This window comes from Hemitrygon akajei, unplaced genomic scaffold, assembly GCF_048418815.1.
Source record: "Hemitrygon akajei unplaced genomic scaffold, sHemAka1.3 Scf000077, whole genome shotgun sequence".
Taxonomy (NCBI): domain Eukaryota; kingdom Metazoa; phylum Chordata; class Chondrichthyes; order Myliobatiformes; family Dasyatidae; genus Hemitrygon; species Hemitrygon akajei.
The window spans coordinates 1,017,087-1,037,636 of NW_027331963.1; the positions used below are offsets into that span (position 1 = coordinate 1,017,087).

A 20,550-nucleotide genomic window follows, 5' to 3' on the forward strand; every position below is an offset into this window, starting at 1 on the left:
GAGTGTATTTTCAATGGATGTTCAAAGACCATGGGGATAAGGCAGGAGAATGGGGTTGAGAGAGATAATCAAGTGGACAGGAAAGAATGGCGGAGCAGATTCGATTGGCTGAGCAGCCTCTGCGTGAAATCTCATGCTTCATGGTCTGAAGAAGTGGCGAGTGAGTTTGCATTAGGGTTAGGGTAGGGTTAGGGTATCCGCGCCTGGATTATTGTATTCAGTTTTGGTCGTTCTGCTATAGGAGAGAGGACGTTAAGCTGGAATGAGTGCATTGGAGATTTCCAGGAATGGTGCCGGTACTCGAGGGACTGAGTTCTGGAGACAGGTTGGACAGGTTGGGATTTCACACCTTGAAGTGTAGGAGATTGAGGCTGACCTTGTGCAGGTGTTCCAAACTATGAGTGTACAGAAGTGGGGAATGTGTGCAGTCCTTTTCCCCACCTTTGTGGAATCAGCAACCAGAGGGCACCGGTTTAAGGTGAGACGGGATTGATTTAATCGGGATCCCAGGGGAAAATTATTAACCCACTCTCCCTTCCGGTTCATTGTTTAACTAACACGATGAGTGAACTCTCAGGTTGGAGGAGCAACACCTCATATTACATCCGGATAGTTTACAACCTGATGGCATGAACATCTTTTCTTTTCATCAACCCACACACCCATCTCCTCCATTCTGTCTCCCCACTTCTCTCTTCTCCACTGCGGATCGTCTCCCTCTGGTTCCTCTTTTACTTCCGTTTTCCCTTTGCCAACTCTCCTTTCCTATCAGATTCCTTCTTTTCAGCCCTTTGCATTTTCCACCTACCACCTCAAAACCTCTCACTTTATCTCCCACCTCCCCCACCCAGTCACCTTCACTCTTATCTGGCTTCACCTATCATCTACCAGCTTGGACTCTTTCCACTCCCCACACCATCTTATTCCGGCTTCTCCTCACTTCCAGTCCTGATGAAGGGTCTCGGCAGGAAATCTCTGTTTTGCTTTATCCCCTCTATAGAAGCTACCAGACCTCCTGACTTCCTCCAACATTTTGTGTCTGTTACTCTGCATCTCCAACATCTGCAGAATCTCATCGGGACAGAGTGCAGAATGTAGAGACGACATCGGGTCTCACTAATGTCGAGGAGGCCAACCTGGAAAACTGGAAACAGTAGATGACCCCAACAGGCACGATGTTGAAAAGTTGCCTCATATGGAAGGACTGTTTGGGACCCTGACTAGTGGTGAGGAGAGTGGTTTGGTGCAGGTCTAGCACTTCATCCACTTGTAGAGTTAGTTTCCAGCACCTACACCCCTCCTTATCGCTGTAAAACTCTCCCTTTTGTGGACAACACTGCCACTTGGTGGTGATTTACCACAATAACAGGACCCCCTGACTTGTGGACTCCATTGTCACCAGGTGGCGCTCTGCCGCAATAACGCTGAGAGACAGAAATGTGACGCTGCAGCCTACTAAAATGTTTATTCAAGATTCAGGGTTGTTTAATTCCATTTCCAGCAGACAAGTGTAAAGGAGGTCGAAATAATTATTACTCCGGCTCCAATGAAACACAACAACACAATAGTAACAACATATATCCACAGCTTATATACCGTGCACGGTTTGATTGTATGTTTTTTAAGTGAATAAAACCGGGGTGGGTGAGGAAGGGGTATCTATGGTCCACACTGTCAGGGTGTTGATTTTACCAGGAGACAAAGACTGCAGGGGCGAGAGGTTTTCTGTTGACTAATGCAACGTGTGTGGACCCCGCTGGCAATTCTGGTGTTGTGACCCGAATCGAAACAAACACCACGCTACAACACACACGAAATACTGGTGGAACACAGCAGGCCAGGCAGCATCTATAGGGAGAAGTGCTGTCGACGTGTCGGGCCGAGACCCTTCGTCAGGACGAAGCGTCCGAAACGTCGATAGCGCTTCTTGTTGTTTGAATTTCCAGCATCTGCAGATTTCCTCGTGCAAACACCACGCTGCCCACTCCACCAACAACACGGCAGAGCCAGACACAAACAGGGGACTTTACATCCCACAACACTGGGTTCAGTGATGAAACCCGTGATTAATGTTGTCCCTCTGAAATCATAAGAAACGTCCTTTAAGGTGTTTTGAAATATGAGCGCTCCGCCACATGTGACGTCAAACAGCCCCGCCCCCACGCGACCGACGTCACACATGGGCTCCCCACAGCGGGATCTGCCCTCATGTGCCCGGTACCTTCCGTCACCCAGGCGCTGGAGAGTTCGAGCTTTATCGGTTTAACGGCTGGGCTAACCACCCTCTGTTCCACCGTTGAAAAGCAGAACATCAGGAGCTGCCCTTTTGCCATTGGTGCATACGAATGTCAATCACTGGTTACACCCAATAGCGGAGGCGGACCAGCTGAGTGGGCGTTACCCCGCTGTGTCTGTCTCTCGCTGCTGCGCCGGGCTAAGGTCAGAGCGGAACAAATCCCAAAGTAAATGTCACGCTTTTTGAATATGGTGTAAAATCCCACTCCCCATACTAACACGGGTTAAACAGACCAAAGAATAAACTACCGGAGGAACTCCGGTCGGGCAGCATCTGCTGAGGGAGATGGACCGTCAACATTTCGGGCTGAGACCCTCCCTCTGGACTGAGAGTGGACGGGAAATAGTCAGAGAAAAGAGGTGAGGGGTGGGGATGGGGCAAGAGCTGGGGAGTGAGAGATGGATCCAGGTGAGGGGGGAGGTGGGAAGGTGGAAATAGTGATAGGGGTGGGAGGTAAGTGGTTGGGGCAACACGGGGCTGCAGAAGATGGAAATTAATTCCATAGAGGATTAACAAAGAGGTTAGAGAATATTTGTTATAGAGAGTGCAATGAAGATTCGCCAGACGAATCCCTTGAGCGGCGGGGTCATCATAGAAGAGAGATCAAATGTAATAACCCTTTCATTTGGAGAATCGAGGACTGAGAGGTGAACACATTGAAATGCACAACATCATTACTGGTTGAACCAGGGATCCCAGTCTCTGAAAAAGGGGGGTGGACTGTCCGGGACTGAGATGAGGAAATGTATCCACTCCGAGGCTGGTGAATGTCTGTAAATCCTCACGGCAGAGGGCGGTAAAGACTCGCTGATCGTCCTAAAGTAAAACAGAGGCCGCCGGATGTGTGGAGACCGAAGGGATCAAGGAAATGAGGATCGGGCAGAAACATGTGGCTGAGATGGGAGAGCAGCCGCCTTGTAGATGGTTAGAGGGGCTGAATGGCCACATCCCGCTGTTTCTCACTTGATGTTTCAGTGTTCCTGTCCAGTGAAGCCGGAGGAATGTGAATAGGAATGTGCTGCGTCTGAAGGCTGAGTCCGGCGGCGCCGTGGAAGTCCATAGTGGGGATATTCCCTTCCGCCGATTGCTTGGGATGACGAGTCTATCGGGACCCTGAGGACTTGTGGAAACTGTCTGGTGGTTTCTTTTGAACTTATAGTTAACATCTTTGGACTATTTTTACTGTGCCCATGGTCTGTTTTTTTTTATCAATTTGGTGTTGGCTGCACTGTTGTAACTATGTGTTAACTATAACTATATGTAACTATGTGGTTTTGTGTAGGTCTTGTAGCTTTAGTTTTTGGTTTGTTGGGTGGTAGAGTTGTCCCTTGACTTGGTGTGTCTGGGTATTCTTGTTTGTCTGCTGGATTTGGATCTCTTTCCGGGGATGCGCTGAGATGGTAGCACGATATTAATACGGAGCAGCCCCTCCGGACTCTGGATTTGAGGATTACCAAACATTATGTAGATTTTCTGGTGTAGTCTGTTTTGTCGTGTGCTTTTTGTGATATCATTCTGGAGAACATTGTCTCATTTTTTAACTGCATTGCATTTGTGGTTTCTAAATGACAATAAACTGAAACTGAAGAAATTAGTGTTGATAAACATAGACTGATTTAAATGAAACCCGCACATTTCCCATTTGGGTCTGAATTGTGTGTTGGACCGGGATGGGAATCAATCCCATGAGTCTGTGACCTGGGGGTGGAGGGAAAGGGACAGGGAAGATATGGAGGAAGAAACTAAACATGTATCTGGTGTAAATATGGATTAATGAGGGAAATGCGGTGGATGGGTTGGGCAGAGTGTGAGGGGCAAGGAGCAGAGTCACAGGTTCAGGTGGGAGACCCTCCACCCGTCACCTGTTCACCATTTCCACAGATCTGCAGCATCTGCGGGTCACTGTTCTACGTGTACGTGTAGCTTCATCTTTCCCCGTTCAGACAAGACAGTGAGATCCGGATCTGTCACGTCCTCTCATTGTGGGTGAACTATATGTTTTTTTTCCTGCAATATTTTCAGCATGTGTCATTCCACTGTTTTTACCTGCTGAAGTGCTGCCAATGTTTCTGGGTGTCTGACACATTTATGTGAAAATTTAGCCTTTTCTATTTCTCTGAGCTTCTCATAAATGTGTACAGTTCAGTTAAGCTTCACTCCACTACTTCCAAAGCAACAACCCAGTCAGTCAAATAGTCGACAAAATTAAAAAAGTTTATTACATCTTTTTTTTTCATTTGTCTGCTTCCTCAGCTTCAAAACACCTTTTTATTCTGCTTCTTCCCTCTGTTTGTCTGCCTCTCTAGCATCAAGCCCCCTCTGTCTCTCTTTCTCTTCAGCCTCTAATTTAAGTACATCAATCTTCAATTGTTCCAGTCATAACTGGATCTCCTGTTTACTCACAGGAAACCTCTTTAACACCTCCTTTTCAAACATCTTCATAGATATATGGCGCTCAACTATTTCCCCCTATTTCTGGCTTTCTCATAGCCCCCCCTATGGCGGCTGCAATTACCAGCTGCACCATCCACCAGGCATATTAAAGTGTACTGTAGCCGACCATCCTCCTGATACTCTGGGAAACGACTGAGCGGTTGCATTACACCAGCCGAAGTAGATGGGGCTGGATAATTGGATTGTGCTACAGCTAGAGGGGTGCTCTCTGGAGCTACTTCATTTACCTCGTATCTGTTTAAGGAGTGGAATGTTTTCTCTCCCCTGCAATGTGCTATGGACTGGCCAGTATCGAATATAAACCCACAGTCAGGAGCTGAGTGATGTCTCTTGGTTTGAGGAGTATTTTGTTCTGTTGTAACCCAGTTCTGTTCAGTTTAGCTGATACAAGTTTGGACTCTGGAACAGTTCTGTTGAGTTTGTAAACATTTGGGGTAATAAAACTCCTTTTTTTTTCACCTTTACCTGCTCTCCTAGTTTTATGCTTCCCCTGGTCCTTCACACCCCCTTACCTCCTTAAGGTTCAGCCCATTAGCAATAGTCAGCAATTCATTCTTTTTGGGTTTTCCTAATGCCTCAGGGGTTGGCGCTTCCAGAAATATATCAATCTCCACTGCTGCTGATTTCCACACACAAGACAGATAGACAGACATTCTTTATTGATCCTGAGGGAAATGGGGTTTCATTACAGTTGCACCACCAAGACTAGTGTAGAAATATAGCAATATAAAACCATAAATAATTAAATAATAATAGCTAAATTATGCCAATTGGAAAAAGACCAGGACCAGCCTATTGGCTCAGGGGGTCTAACACTCCGAGGGAGGAGTTGTAAAGTTTGATGGCCACAGGCAGGAATGGCTTCCTATGATGCTCGGTGTTGCACCACAGCCAGGAAGGTGTTCCACAAATAAATCAAAAGGGATTACCCCAATCGTCGATAATTAATCGATCAATACGTCCCCAAATATGTTCATATCCTAGACGCAGGCCCCAATTTTGTTATGAACCGTAATGCTTTAGAAACAAACCAGCAGCAATTGACTATACCTGGACTCTGGTTTTGATGTTAAAACCACTATCTTTATTAGTGACTACTTATAATATTGTAACTTAAACAAGATAAACAAAAGTTAAGTGTTATGTGTATAAATGTGTGTAAATATAACTCCCTCCCAAACTGTTGAGTTCAGGGGAAACAAGGCTTAGAGTCTTGAAATGGTAAAGTAGGAAAGTTCAGTTCATCCACGGAATAGGTGATGAGAGAGAGATACTTGTAATCCAGGGTAAATGTTGACAGAAGGCAATTATGTCAAATTCCACAGGTTCCATGGTGGTAAAACGAGAGAACAGTCACTGTAGATTTTATCTGCTGTTCCAAATCAACATAGGAATTATCACCAAAAGTGACTTGTCACAAGGGGTATTGTCTTCAAGTGAACAACCAGGCAAGGGTTAATACATAAGTGGTCTTCAGAGGATACCACAAATCAGATACACTCCTATGGATCAAAAGAGGTGACAACCACATATTCGATGTATGCTGAATCGATAATTAAACCACCCTTTTGGGCATAGGAAAGTTCTAAACAGTGATCCTTGGCCCTGATTTCAATCCTTCCATTTTTCCTCCATCTCCATCTGACTCTGAGTGTCTGTGTCCTCTGTTAAAACTAAACAAGCTGCGAGTGATGTAAACAAGCTGCAAGCCAAATTGATTCGACTCCTTGATCTCTCTCTCTCTCTTAAAATGACAGTCCACAGCAAACAAAACCTAGAGATTCATAACAGCCACTCCCCATTACGAACTGACTGGTGTGCCAGTAGTTGGGATGACTAAGTGAATCCTATCCCACATTCTGAGCAGGTGAATGGCGTCTCCCAGTGTGAACTCGCTGATGTCTCTGTAGGGTGGATGACTGAGTGAATCCCTTCCCACAGACTGAGCAGGTGAACGGCTTCTCCCCAGTGTGAACTCGCTGATGACTTTGTAGGGTGGATGAGCGAGTGAATCTCTTCCCACAGACTGAGCAGGTGAACGGCTTCTCCCCAGTGTGAACTCGCTGATGTCTCTGTAGAGTGGATGACTGAGTGAATCCCTTCCCACAGACTGAGCAGGTGAATGGCTTCTCCCCAGTGTGAACTCGCTGATGACTCGGTAGGTGGGATGACTGAGTGAATCCCTTCCCACAGACTGAGCAGGTGAACGGCCTCTCCCCAGTGTGAACTCGCTTGTGAGTCAGCAGGTTGGATAACTGAGTGAATCCTATCCCACATTCTGAGCAGGTGAACGGCTTCTCCCCAGTGTGAACTCGCTGATGACTCTGTAGGGTGGATAACCAAGTGAATCTCTTCCCACAGACAGAGCAGGTGAATGGCTTCTCCCCAGTGTGAACTCTCTGATGTACCTTCAGTTTAAATGAGCAAATGAATCTCTTCCCACAGTCTGAGCAGGTGAATGGCCTCTCTCCAGTGTGAACTCGCTGGTGAGCCAGCAGGTTGGATGACTGAGTGAATCCCTTCCCACATTCTGAGCAGGTGAATGGCTTCTCCCCAGTGTGAACTTGCTGATGACTCTGTAGGTTGGAAGACCGAGTGAATCTCTTCCCACATTCTGAGCAGGTGAATGGCTTCTCCCCAGTGTGAACTCGCTGATGTACCAGCAGGGCGGATGACTCACTGAATCTCTTCCCACAGACAGAGCAGGTGAATGGCTTCTCCCCAGTGTGAACTCGCTGATGTACCAGTAGTTTGGATGACAGTGTGAATCTCCTCCCACAGAATGAGCAGGTGAACGGCTTCTCCCCAGTGTGAACTCGCTGATGTACCAGTAGTTTGGATGACAGTGTGAATCTCCTCCCACAGAATGAGCAGGTGAACGGCTTCACCCCAGTGTGAACTTGCTGATGTACCAGTAGGGCAGATGACTCAGTGAATCTCTTCCCACAGTCTGAGCAGATGAATGGCTTCTCCCCAGAATGAACCCGTTGGTGATTCTGTAGGTTGGATGACTGAGTGAATCCTTTCCCACATTCTGAGCAGGTATACGGCTTCTCCCCAGTGTGAACTCTCTGATGATTCAGTAGTGAGGATGACTGAGTGAATCCCTTCCCACAGACTGAGCAGGTGAATGGCTTCTCCCCAGGGTGAACTTGCTGATGTCTCTCTAGGTGGGATGACAATTTGAATCCCTTCCCACATTCTGAGCAGATGAATGGCCTCTCCTCAGTGTGAACTTGCTGATGTCTCTGTAGGTGGGATGACAGTGTGAATCCCTTTCCACATTCAGAGCAGATGAACGGCTTCTCCCCAGTGTGAATTCGCTGGTGACTCTTTAGGTTGGATAACTGAGTGAATCTCTTCCCACACACAGAACAGTTGAACGGTCTCTCCCCAGAGTGAACTCGTAAGTGTCTATGTAGGGGGGATGACAGTGCGAATCCCTTACCACATTCTGAGCAGGTGAACGGCTTCTGCCCAGTGTGAACTCGCTGATGACTCTTTAGGCTGGATGACTGAGTGAAGCTCTTTCCACAGACCGAGCAGGTGAATGGTCTCTCTCCAGTGTGAACTCGCCAATGTCTCTGTAGTAGGGATGACAGTGTGAATCCCTTCCCACATTCTGAGCAGTTGAATGGCCGCCCCCTGGTGTGAGCTCGCTGGTGTGGCATTAGGTCAGATGATCCCCTCCCTGAAATTCAACAGATGACCACCCTCTGCCCAGAGTGATCTGAGTGCTGTGCCCACAGGTGGGAAGACCCACTGAATCCTTTCTCATACACAGAACAAGTGAATGGCCTTGCCCAGTGTGAACTTGCTGATGTACCTTCAATTGAGATAACTGAGTGAATCCATTCCCACTGTCTGAGCAGGTGAACAGCCTTTCTCCTGTGTAAAATGACAGGCGTGCCAGTTGGTCAAATGACTGAGTGAATCCATTCCAACTGTCTGAGCAGGAAGGATGGTCGATTGAATCCCTTGCTCCACTTCTTAAATGTCTAGACAGAGTCTGCAAAATTGGTGTGCCGTGTTTGAGATTCCAGAAGCCAAGTTCCTTTTCATTTTTAACCTGTAAAGATTTAAAAAAATCCATCAATGGGTGTAGGAAAACATCTCAGATGAGATTACTTGAGTTGCCAAGGTTTGATCTGGTATCACACTGTTACGAGGAAATTAAATGCAGCATCTCCAAGTTTGCAGATGACATAAAGCTGGGCAGTGGTGTTAGCTGTGAGGAGGATGCTAAGAGGATGCAGGGTGACTTGGATATGTTAGGTGAGTGGGAAAATTCATGGCAGATGCAATTTAATGTGGATATAGGTGAGGTTATCCACTTTTGTGGCAAAAACAGGAAAACAGATTATTATCTGAATGGTGGCCAATTAGGAAATGGGGAGGTGCAACAAGACCTGTGTGCCATTGTACTCCAGCCATTGAAAGTGGGCATGCAGGTACAGCAGGCAGTGAAAAAGGCGAATGCTATGTTGGCATTCATAGCAAGAGGATTCGAGTACAGGAACAGGGAGTTTTTACTGCAGTTGTACAAGGCCTTGGTGAGACCACACCTGGAGTATTGTGTAAAGTTTTGGTCCCGTAATCTGAGGAAAGACATTCTTGCCATAGAGGGAGTACAAAGAAGGTTCACCAGATTGATTCCTGGGATGGCTTTCATATGAAGAAAGACTGAATTGACTAGGCTTATACTCGCTGGAATTTAGAAGATTGAGGGGGGATCTTATTGAAACATAAAATTCTAAAGGGATTGGACAGGCTAGATGCAGGAAGATTGTTCCCAATGTTGGGGAAGTCCAGAATGAGGGGGTCACAGTTTAAGTATAAAGGGGAACCCTTTTAGGACCGAGATGAGGAAAAACTTCTTCACAGAGAGAGTGGTGAATCTGTGGAATTCTCTGCCACAGGAAACAGTTGAGGCCAGTTCATTGGCTATATTTAAGAGGGAGTTAGATATGGCCCTTGTGGCTAAAAGGTGTCAGGGGGTATGGAGAGAAAGCAAGTACTGGGTTCTGAGTTGGTTGATCAGCCATGTTCAGACTGAATGGTGGCACAGTCTTGAAGGGCTGAAAGGCCTACCCCTGCACCTATTTTCTATGTTTCTATGTTTCTACAGTGAGGTTAAACACAAGCTGGACAGAGAAATCATCTTCTGACTGGGCAGAGTGCTGGGATCTGGAATGACCATCAATTCCCTGATGCTCTTCGTGTCTGTATAAGAATGGGGCATTTCTGCCATCTCCAATTTCTACCTTGGCTCAGTTTAACTCTCTCCATTGGTATTATTCCCTGTTCCTGCTGAGAAGTATGGGGGCCTGGCCACACAGTAACTGAAACAGTCTCACAGAAATAGTCTTTCTTGATGCACAGCTGGGAATTCTTTTATGTATCACAGATTTAAAGACTTAAAGTATCACAGATTTAACGCTATGTAGAAAATTCCTGCTGAGATGTACGGTTGGTCCACACAGCTGTTAAAATAACTTAGAGTGATTTTTTGCAGAATTCCCAGAAGGGGAATACCGAGGATTATTCTGAGACAGGGAGGGAAAAATCCAATAAATCCCTAGAGTTAATGGCTCCACAAAGGCAATTGCCCACCCGAATGCTGCCCAATCCACGAGCAGGAGGAGAGATAGCCCTCAGTGATCCCTGTGTATGCTCCCTGGAAGCCTCCAGAAATGATAATGATCATGAATCAGGCCCCAGATGGAAAAGAAAAACCAGCAGAGTTTGCTCAGTGTGTCCACAGTACTACACAAATGTTTAATGCGACTCCGCAAGATTTATTCAGTCTCTGCTGCATGATTCTCTCAGCTGCTGAGGGGCGGAAATGGAAGGCAGAATTGCGATACCAAACCTGTCAGGATTTACAGGCAGGAAACCATAATGGGAATGAACAGACAGACCAGATTATTCAAGCCTTGGAAAGGGCTCTCCAGCAACCTGTAAACATCACTAAAGTACTTGAATGCAAACCTAAGCCTGGGGAATCAGGACCAGACTATTGGGAGTGATTTGTGGCCTACTATGGCACTTTCACAGGAGACCAAACCTTTAATGATGGGTATCCATCCCCCTAGTTTATGCCCTACTGTTCCAATGGTTACCAACTAAGTTAGCCAACAAGATTAAAACAAATAATATGGATTGGCCTGACAATGGCCGAAATCGAATGCGATGAGCTTTGACATATTACTGGGACCTGACTTTCAAACCTCAATCAACCCCGAAGGGAACTAATATTAAAAGGTGAATACGTTCAGCGGGAAGAAGGACGTGAGTGGGTTTTATCTTGGGATCAGAAATGGGATCAAAAACCTACCAAGGGACAGGTGGGGACAACAACCCATTTAGAAATTGACAAGCAAGGTTGCTTCCTACCATGAGTACCATCCCTCAGGAAGAGCCCAGTGTAATATTGCAAGTTGCTGGAAATCCAGTTCCGTTTATGATTGATATGGGGGCAACCACAACACTCTCGATCAGGAAATAGTATCGGAAAAGGGATTCCAGCTATCAGATGCTACAATCACTCTGTCTGGGTTTGAAGGCACGGTATGTACTTATTCACGTACCCAGCCACTGCAGGTGGAATTCCAGGGGAACCAGTGTGAGGTTTCATTTACAGTCAACAGCAGTCAGGGGTGTAGTCTTGCAGAGAGAGACTTGCTCTGTCCACTGAAAATTGAGATTCTATGCACGGGCAAAGGTATCACCCCGGGGCTAGCGAACAACTAACAGCTTCACCAGTTTCCGATCCCTCCAGTGTTGGGCACTTAATCTGGGCTCCACTGTGTTCGAACCCCCTTTCCCAGCGGACAAATCTCATGTGACTCTGTGCTGTGACAGGTGTATGGAGGGATATGGGCTGAGTGCAAGTCAATAGGACGAGGCAGAAAAATGATTTGGCACAGCCAAGAAGGGCCAAAAGGCCTGTTTCTGTGCTGTAATGTTCTATGGTTCAATGAACCTACAGGGTGCTCAACTGAGGAAAGCCCATATCTCGAGGGACAGAACTTCCCAGTCACGGTGGTTGGAGATGTTACAGAAAGAGAGTACAGTGCATTACTGGCCGAAATTTCGGATTTCCTTTGGTGACAGACAGGGCTTGTGATGAAAGTAAACAAAGGGGTACGTAACAAACTAGCTATCAAGCAACAATTCCACTGTGTACACCACCCACGGTCCGCTGGCAGAATGGAAAGAGCCAATGGCACTCTGAAGAATAAACTGGCCAGACTAACAGTGGAGACTGGACTCTCTTGGTTGATGGTCCTACCAATACCCAGTTCCACATGAGGGTTACCCCACAGGGGAAAACAGGGTTGTCACCAGCTGAAATCATTTATGGATAGCCCATGAAGACACCCTGGGGACTAAGACCTTGTGTACCATTGTTCCCAGAAAGTCTACAAGCAAAATTGGATATACATACCTGAGGGGAAGACACTGGGAAATATATATGCCAACAAACCAAAATTTTCTAAGCATTACATTCACAGGTATGACAGGCTTACAAGGAAGAGAACCACTCCACAGAGAGGAGTGACTATCCCACCATGGAACCTGGGATTTTTTTTCCTGATGAAGAACTGGGATTAAGGTAATCTTGGACCTCGGTGGAGAGGACCATATCAGGTGTTACCAACCACTCCCACGGCTGTGAAACTGAAGGAGCAATCTCAGTGGATACACCGATTAGGCGACAAACATGTTACTAAAGGAACTGAGTAGAAGGTCTCTCTCGGACTAATGGAAAATGTATTGGTTGTTAGGGCTTTAAAAAGAGGCCCAGTTTCAGGAGTGACAGCGTCGGTACGGGCAGCGGAGTGTGTGGGAGCAGAATGCTGGGCTTTGGCTCAGCGGGCTTCGGCACAGGAGGACTTCGGTGAGAGGAAATCAGTGAGCCTGAGTACGTGCTTGCTGAGGCAAAAAGGTAAGGTCAGTCGGTTCCTTTTTTCATTTATTCTGACTAATCTGGGATCAGGTAATGGGGGAGACGGTTAGAGCAGTGGTGTGCTCCGTATGCAGTATGTGGGAGGTCAGAGTCAACACAGTTGTCCCTGATGACCACACCTGCAATAGGTGCATCCAGCTGCAGCTCCTATCAGACCAAGTTAGGGAACTGGAGTAGGAGCTGGATGAACTACGGATCATTCGGGAGGCAGAGGCAGAGATAGATCAAAGTTATCGGGAGGCAGTCACACCGAAAAGACAGGAGGTAGGCAAATGGGTGACAGTCAAGAGAGGCAGGGGGAATAGACAGAGAGAGCAGAGCACCCCTGTGGCCGTTCCCATCAACAATAAGTATACCGTTTTGGATACTGTTGGTGAGGATGACCTACCAGGAACGAGTTGCAGTGGTCCTGTCTCTGGCACTGAAGTTGGACCCTCGACTAGGAAGGGGAGGAGGGAAGAGAAGAGAGCGGTAGTGATAGGGGATTCTATAGTCGGGGGGCGGATAGGAGATTTTGTGGGGAAGATCGGGAGTCTCGGATGGTATGTTGCTTCCCTGGTGCCGGGGTCCGAGACATCTCAGATCGGGTGCAGGTTATTCTCCAGAGGGAGGGCAAGAATCCAGATGTTGTGGTCCATGTAGGGACCAACGACATGGGTAGGATGAGTGAGGGGGTCCTGCGTAGGGAGTTCAGGGAGTTAGGTGCGAAGCTGAAGAGCAGGACCTCCAGGGTAACAATCTCAGGATTGCTACCTGTGCCACGTGCAAGAGAGGCAAGGAACAGAAAGATTATACAGATTAATACGTGGCTGAGAGGATGATGCAGGAGGGAGGGCTTCAGGTTTTTAGATAATAGGGCTTTGTTCCAGGGAAGGTGGGATCTGTTCTGAAGGGACAGTTTACACCTGAACTGGAGCGGTACTAACATTCTTGCAGTGAAGTTTGCTAGTTTGCTAGTGCTTCTTGGGGGGGGGGGGGGGTTTAAACTAAATTTGCGGGGGGCGGGGATCAAGAATGAGGGAGAGGATAGTGAGATGAAGAATAAAGGACAGGTGGGGACAACACGGTTCCGGAATAGTAAGTGTGTAGTAGAGAACGGTGAGGCAGAACAAGTGATAAGGAGGACACATGTACAGAGGGATGGTCTGACGGAACATGGAGTTAGGAATTACAACAAAATTCTAGGGGTGTATAGCCCGATGGGAGTTTGGGGAGCTGGGTTAAGCACTATAGGCAGAGATTCAAACAGGGAGAGGAGAAATGGGCTAAAAATTCTATATCTGAATGCATGGTGTCAGAAATAAGGCGGATGAGCTTGAAGCTCAGGTGCGAATGGGTAACTATGATGTTGTTGGGATAACAGAGACATGGCTGCAGGGCGATCAGACCTGGAAAATGAATGTACAAGGGTATATGTGCTATCATAGGGACAGAAATGTGGGCAGAGTGGGTGAGGTGGCCCTGTTGGTGAGGAATGAGGTTCAGTCCTTTGCAAGGGGGGACATAGGATCAGGAGAAGTGGAGTCTGTGTGGATAGAATTAAGGAACAGTAAGGGCAAAAGGACCCTAATGGGTGTTGTCTACAGGCCACCAAACAGTAGCATGGATAGTGGGTGCAAGTGGAATAGGGAGTTAACACTGGCATGTGGCAAAGGTAATGTCACAGTAGCTATGGGGGATTTCAACATGCAGGTGAACTGGGAGAATCAGGTTGGTGCTGGACCCCAGGATAGGGAGTTTATAGAGTGCCTACAGGATGCATTCTTGGAACAGCTTGTACGAGAGCCAACCAGGGACAAGGCTATTCTAGATTTAGTGCTATGTAATGAACAGGATTTGATAAGCGATCTTGCAGTAAAGGAGCCATTAGGAGGTAGTGATCATAATATGATAAGTTTTTATCTGCAATTTGAGAAGAATAAGGGCAGCTCGGAGGTGTCAGTTTTGCAGTTGAACAAAGGAGACTATGGAGCCATGAGGGAGGAGCTGGCCAAAGTTGACTGGACGGATATCCTAGCAGAAAAGACTGTGGAACAGCAATGGCAGGTATTCTTGGGAATAATGCACAAGGTGCAAAATCAGTTCATCTCCCGGAGAAGGAAGGATTCAAAGGGGGGAAAGGGGCCACAGTGGTTGACAAAGGAAGTCAGAGATTGCATAGCATTAAAAAAAAGGAAGCATGACAGAGCTAAGGTGAGTGAGAGGACAGAAGATTGGGAAATTTTTAAGGAACAACAGAACTTAACTAAAAAGGCAATATGGGGAGAAAAAATGAGGTATGAACACAAGCTAGCCAGGAATATAAAGGAGGATAGCAAAAGCTTTTTTAGGTATGTGAAGTGAAAGAAGATAGTTAAGAACAATGTTGGTCCCTTGAAGAATGAATTGGGTGAAATTTTTTTATTTATTTATTAATTTTTTAGAAAATTACAAAGAATAAATGTGACGATAAAATAGTAAGAAAAAGAAAAATAATATTAATCCTCCCCCCCCTTAACCCTTATCTAAAGAAAGAAAAAAAAGAAAGACGAAAAAGATTGCTTGGATATCGGAGGATCCCCACATGCTCCACGGAGTTTAAAATAATTTTAATATTTATTTTTACTTTCCCCAATTACTTTATAATTTTATCTTCAAAGGACCTATGTATTTAATCCTATCTTTTGTAGGTATGGGAAACAAATTTTCAAAATGATATCATATTCATTTCTTAGATTATATGTAATTTTTTCAAGTGGAATACAACTATATATTTCATTATTCCAACGATCCATTGTTAAATATAAATCAGATTTCCAAGTAACTGCGATAACTTTTTTGGCTACTGCCAATGCAATTTTTATAAATCTTTCCTGATACTTATTCAATTTAGGTTTCGGTATTGTCCCTTCAATATCTCCTAATAAAAATAATATTGGACTATGTGGGAGTTGTACTCCAGTAATTTGTTCCAATCAAAGTCTTAGATTTATCCAAAATGGTTGAATTTTAAAACAAGACCAAGTAGAATGTAAAAAAGTACCAATTTCTTGATTACATCAAAAACATTGGTCAGACATATTTGAATTCAATCTATTTATTTTCTGTGGTGTTATAAATAATTGATGTAAAAATTATATTGTATTAATCTAAGTCGAACATTTATTGTATTTATCATACTATCAGAACATAATCTTGACCAACTTTTTCCATCAATTTTAACATTCAAATCAGATTCCCATTTTTGTCTTGATTTATGAATTCCTGATTTAATTGTCTGTTTTTGAATCAAATTGTATATACAAGATGTAAATTTTTTAATTTTTCCTTTTTGAATTAATATTTCTATTTCACTAGGTTTTGGCATCAACATTGTTTGACCCAGCTTTTCTCGTAAATAAGCCTTTAATAGAAAATAACAGAAAAGGTTGTTGTTTGATATTTGATATTTACTTTTTAATTGAACAAACGACATCAATTTACCTCCTTCAAAACAATCACCTATATATTTAATCCCCTTTTGGAACCAATTATGTAAAAGTTTATTATCCATTGTAAAAGGAATCAGTCTATTTTGAATTAAAGTTCTTTTTACTAATAAAGATTTCTTTATCTCATCGTCCATATTTACCTTATTCCATAAATCAATCAAGTGTCTTAATATAGGAGATACTTTTTTTTCCCGTATCCATTTGGATTCCCATTTATATACAAAATCTTCTGGTATGTTTTTTCCTATCTTATCTAATACTATTCTAATCCATGCCATTTTTTTTCATCAAAAAAGACGCAATAAATCAAAGTTGATTTGCTTTACAATAATTCTTAAAATTTGGAAGTTGTAACCCTCCAAAATCAAATTTACATATCAATTTTTACAATGATATTCTTGACATCTTTCCTTTCCAAAGAAATTTCCTTGCATATTTATTCAGTTCTTGAAAAAACTTCTGAGGTAATTGTATTGGTAAAGTTTGGAATAAATATTGCAGTCTAGGAAACATATTCATTTTTACAGCATTAACTCTACCTATTAACGTTATTGTTAACATCATCCATTTATCAAGATCCTCTTTTTGTTTAATAATGGCAAATAATTTTATTTATATAAATTTTTTGCATCATTATCAACTCTAATACCTAAATATTTTATCCCATTTATTGACCATCGAAATTGAGTTACTAATCGACATTGATTATAATTTCCTTTGGTAAGGGGTAAAATTTCACTTTTATCCCAATTTACTTTATACCCTGATACTTTCCCATATTCTTCCAATCTAAAAGATAATCTTTGCAAAGATTGCAATGGGTTTGTTAAATAAATCAAAACATCATCAGCAAATAAATTAATCTTATATTCTTCTTGATTAACTCTAAAACCCCCAATGTCTGAATCAGTTCTAATTAATTCAGCTAATGGTTCTATTGCCAATACATATAAAGCAGGTGATAATGGGCAGCCTTGTCTGGTTGACCTCGTTAAGCAAAATGGTGTTGAAATCTGACCATTTGTAATTACTTTAGCTTGAAGATTAGTATTTAAGGTTTTAATCCATTGTATAAAAGATTTTCCTAACTCATATTTTTCCAATACCTTAAATAAAAAATCCCATTCCAATCTATCAAATGCTTTTTCTGCATCCAAAGCAACTGCCACACTCATTTCCTCTCTTTTTTGTGCCAAATGAATTATACTAAGTAACCGGGTTATATTATCCATCGATTGTCTGTTTTTAATAAAACCTTTTTGATCCATATGTATTAACTTTGGTAAATATTTAGATATTCTATTAGATAAAATTTTTGCTATTATTTTATAATCTGTATTCAACAAAGAAATATGCCTATATGATGTTGTTTTTAAAGGATCTCTATCTTTTTTTTGGCAATACAGTTATGATCGCTGTTAAAAAAGATTGTGGGAGTTTATGCATTCTTTCCACGATATATTAATTCCATAAAAGGAATTAATAAATCTTTAATTTTTTTTATAAAATTCAGGAGGAAAACCATCTTCTCCTGGGGATTTATTACTCTGAAGTGATCCTAAAGCTTCTTCAACCTCTTTTAATGTAAAGGGCATATTTAATCCTTCCTGTTCTTCCAAATTTAATTTTGGAAGGGTTATTTGTGATAAAAATGCATCTATCTCAGCAATCTTATTTTGTGATTCTGATTGATATAGTTCAGTATAAATTTTTTTGAAAGTTTCATTAATTTCTAAAGGTTTATAAGTAACCTTATTTACACTTGTTCTAATTGCATTTATTGTTTTAGAACCCTGTTCTGTTTTCAACTGCTAAGCAAGAATCTTATGTGATCTTTCACCTAATTCGTAATATTTCTGTTTAGTTCTCATAATTACTTTTTCTGTACAATATGTCTGGAGTGTATGATATTGTAGTTTTTTATTAACAAGTTGTCTTCATTTTTCTTCTGTCATATATCTTTGAGATTCTTTCTCTAACTTTATAATATCTTTTCCCAATTGATCTATTTCTGCCATGTAATCCTTCTTAATTTTAGATGTATAACATAATCTGACCCCTTAAATATGCTTTCATCATTTCCCATAATACAATTTTATCCTCAACTGAATGTAAATTTGTATCAAAAAAAATTGAATGTTTTTTCATAAAATCACAAAAATCTTGACGTTTTAATAAAATTGAATTAAATCTCCATCTATAGATTGATTCCTCCTTATCCATCATTATCATTATCATTATCAAGTGGGAATGATCTGACTGTATTCTTGCTTTATATTCCACACTTTTCACTCTATCCTGAATATTTTTTGATAATACAAAAGAATGGGTGAAATTGTTATGGGAAACAGAGAAATGGCAGAAGAATTTAATAAGTACTTTAGATTTGTCTTCACTAAGGAAGACTCAAGCAATCTACCAGATGTATGGATGGGCCAAGGACATAGGGTAACAGAGGAAATGAAACAGATTGACATTAGGAAGGAAACAGTGATGAGTGGACTGATGGGTCTGAAGGCTAACAAATCCCCAGATACAGATGGTCTGCATCCTAGGATACTAAAGGAGGTGGCCCTGGAAATTGCGGATGCATTGGTAATCATTTTCCAATGTTCCTTAGATTCAGGATCAGTTCCTGAGGATTGGAGAATGGCTAATGTTATCCCACTTTTTAAGAAAGGAGGGAGGGAGAAAACAGAGAACTATTGACCTGTCAGCCTAACATCAGTAGTGGGGAAGATGTTAGAGTCCATTATTAAAGATGAAATAGTGGCATATTTAGATAGCAGTGATAGGATTGGGCCGAGCCAGCATGGATTTACCAAGGGTAAATCATGCTTTACTAATCTGCTGGAGTTTTTCGAGGATGTAACCAGGAAGTTAGACAAGGGAGATCCAGTGGATGTACTGTACCTCGATTTTCAGCAGGCATTTGATAAAGTCCCACATAGGAGATTGATGGGTAAAATCAAAGCTCATGGCATTGGGGGGGGGAGACATTGACATGGATAGAAAACTGTTTGGCAGATAGAAAGCAAAGGGTTGCGGTGAATGGGTGTTTCTCGGAATGGCAGGTGGTGACTAGTGGGGTGCCACAGGGCCTGGTATTGGGACCACAGCTGTTTACGATTTACGTCAACGATTTAGATGAAGGCATTGAGAATAACATCAGCAAGTTTGCTGATGATACTAAGCTGGGTGGCAGTGTGACATGTGATGAGGATGTTAGGAGAATTCAGGGTGACTTGGATAGGCTGGGTGACTGGGCAGATACTTGGCAGATGACGTTTAATGTAAATAAGTGTGAGATTATCCACTTTGGGAGTAAGAACAGGAAGGCAGATTATTATCTGAACTGTGTAAAGTTAGGTAAGGGAGAAATACAAAGAGAACTAGGAGTCCTTGTTCATCAGTCACTGAAGGCGAATGAGCAAGTGCAGCAGGCAGTGAAGAAGGCCTTTATTACAAAGGGAATTGAGTACAAGAGCAAGGAAATCCTCTTGCATTTGTACAGGGCCCTGGTGAGACCACACCTGGAGTATTGTGTACAGTTTTGGTCTCCAGGGTTAAGGAAGGGACATCCTGACTGTAGAGGAAGTGCACCGTAGATTCACAAGGTTAATTCCTGGAATGTCAGGACTGTCTTACGCAGAGAGGTTAGAGAGACTGGGCTTGTACACGCTGGTATTAAGGAGATTGAGAAGGGACCTGATTGCAACATATAAGATTATTAAGGGATTGGACAAGATGGAGGCAGAAAATATGTTCCAGATGCTGTGAGAGTCCAGTACCAGAGGGCATGGTTTGAGAATAAGGGATAGGTCATTTAGGACAGAGTTAAGGAAAAACTTCTTCTCCCAGAGAGCTGTGGGGGTCTGGAATGCACTGCCTCGGAAGGCAGTGGAGGCCAATTCTCTGGATGCTTTCAAGGAGGAGCTAGATAGGTATCTTATGGATAGGGGAATCAAGGGATATGGGGACAAGGCGGGAACTGGGTATTGATAGTAGATGTTGAGCCATGATCTCAAATGGTGGTGCAGGCTCGAAGGGCCGAATGATCTACTTCTGCAACTATTGTCTATTGGTGTTCATATTTATGTCTTTGAGAGGACTCACCCCAGCATCCAGGGGCCCCCATGTTAACACATTTCCGTCTTTCTGTTATACCTATGCTAAACAGTTAGAACTAGGGGTCTGCTGGGTTTGTGCTGAAATTCCACAGCATGGTAAAACTATGGTTCCAATGTCAGTAATCCTGCTCAAGCAGAGTGAGGAACTCTCAGCCTGGGCTTTCTCAAATAACATCCGGGGAAGTGAGATGAGGACCTGTGTTCCAGTGAGAGGTGACTGTGGCTGTC

The 20,550-nt window shown here is 43.4% G+C and overlaps 1 protein-coding gene across 1 annotated transcript in view; it reads right to left on the reverse strand.

The window, feature by feature from the left end:
* LOC140722413 (uncharacterized) overlaps positions 1-20,550 on the reverse strand; it is a 104,407-nt gene that overhangs the window by 72,130 nt on the left and 11,727 nt on the right. Inside the window, exon 4 of the mRNA XM_073037163.1 lies at positions 6,651-8,819. Coding sequence (XP_072893264.1) covers positions 6,651-8,421 — 1,771 coding nt within the window. The 5' untranslated portion in view covers positions 8,422-8,819. The remainder of the gene's footprint in view (positions 1-6,650; positions 8,820-20,550) is intronic.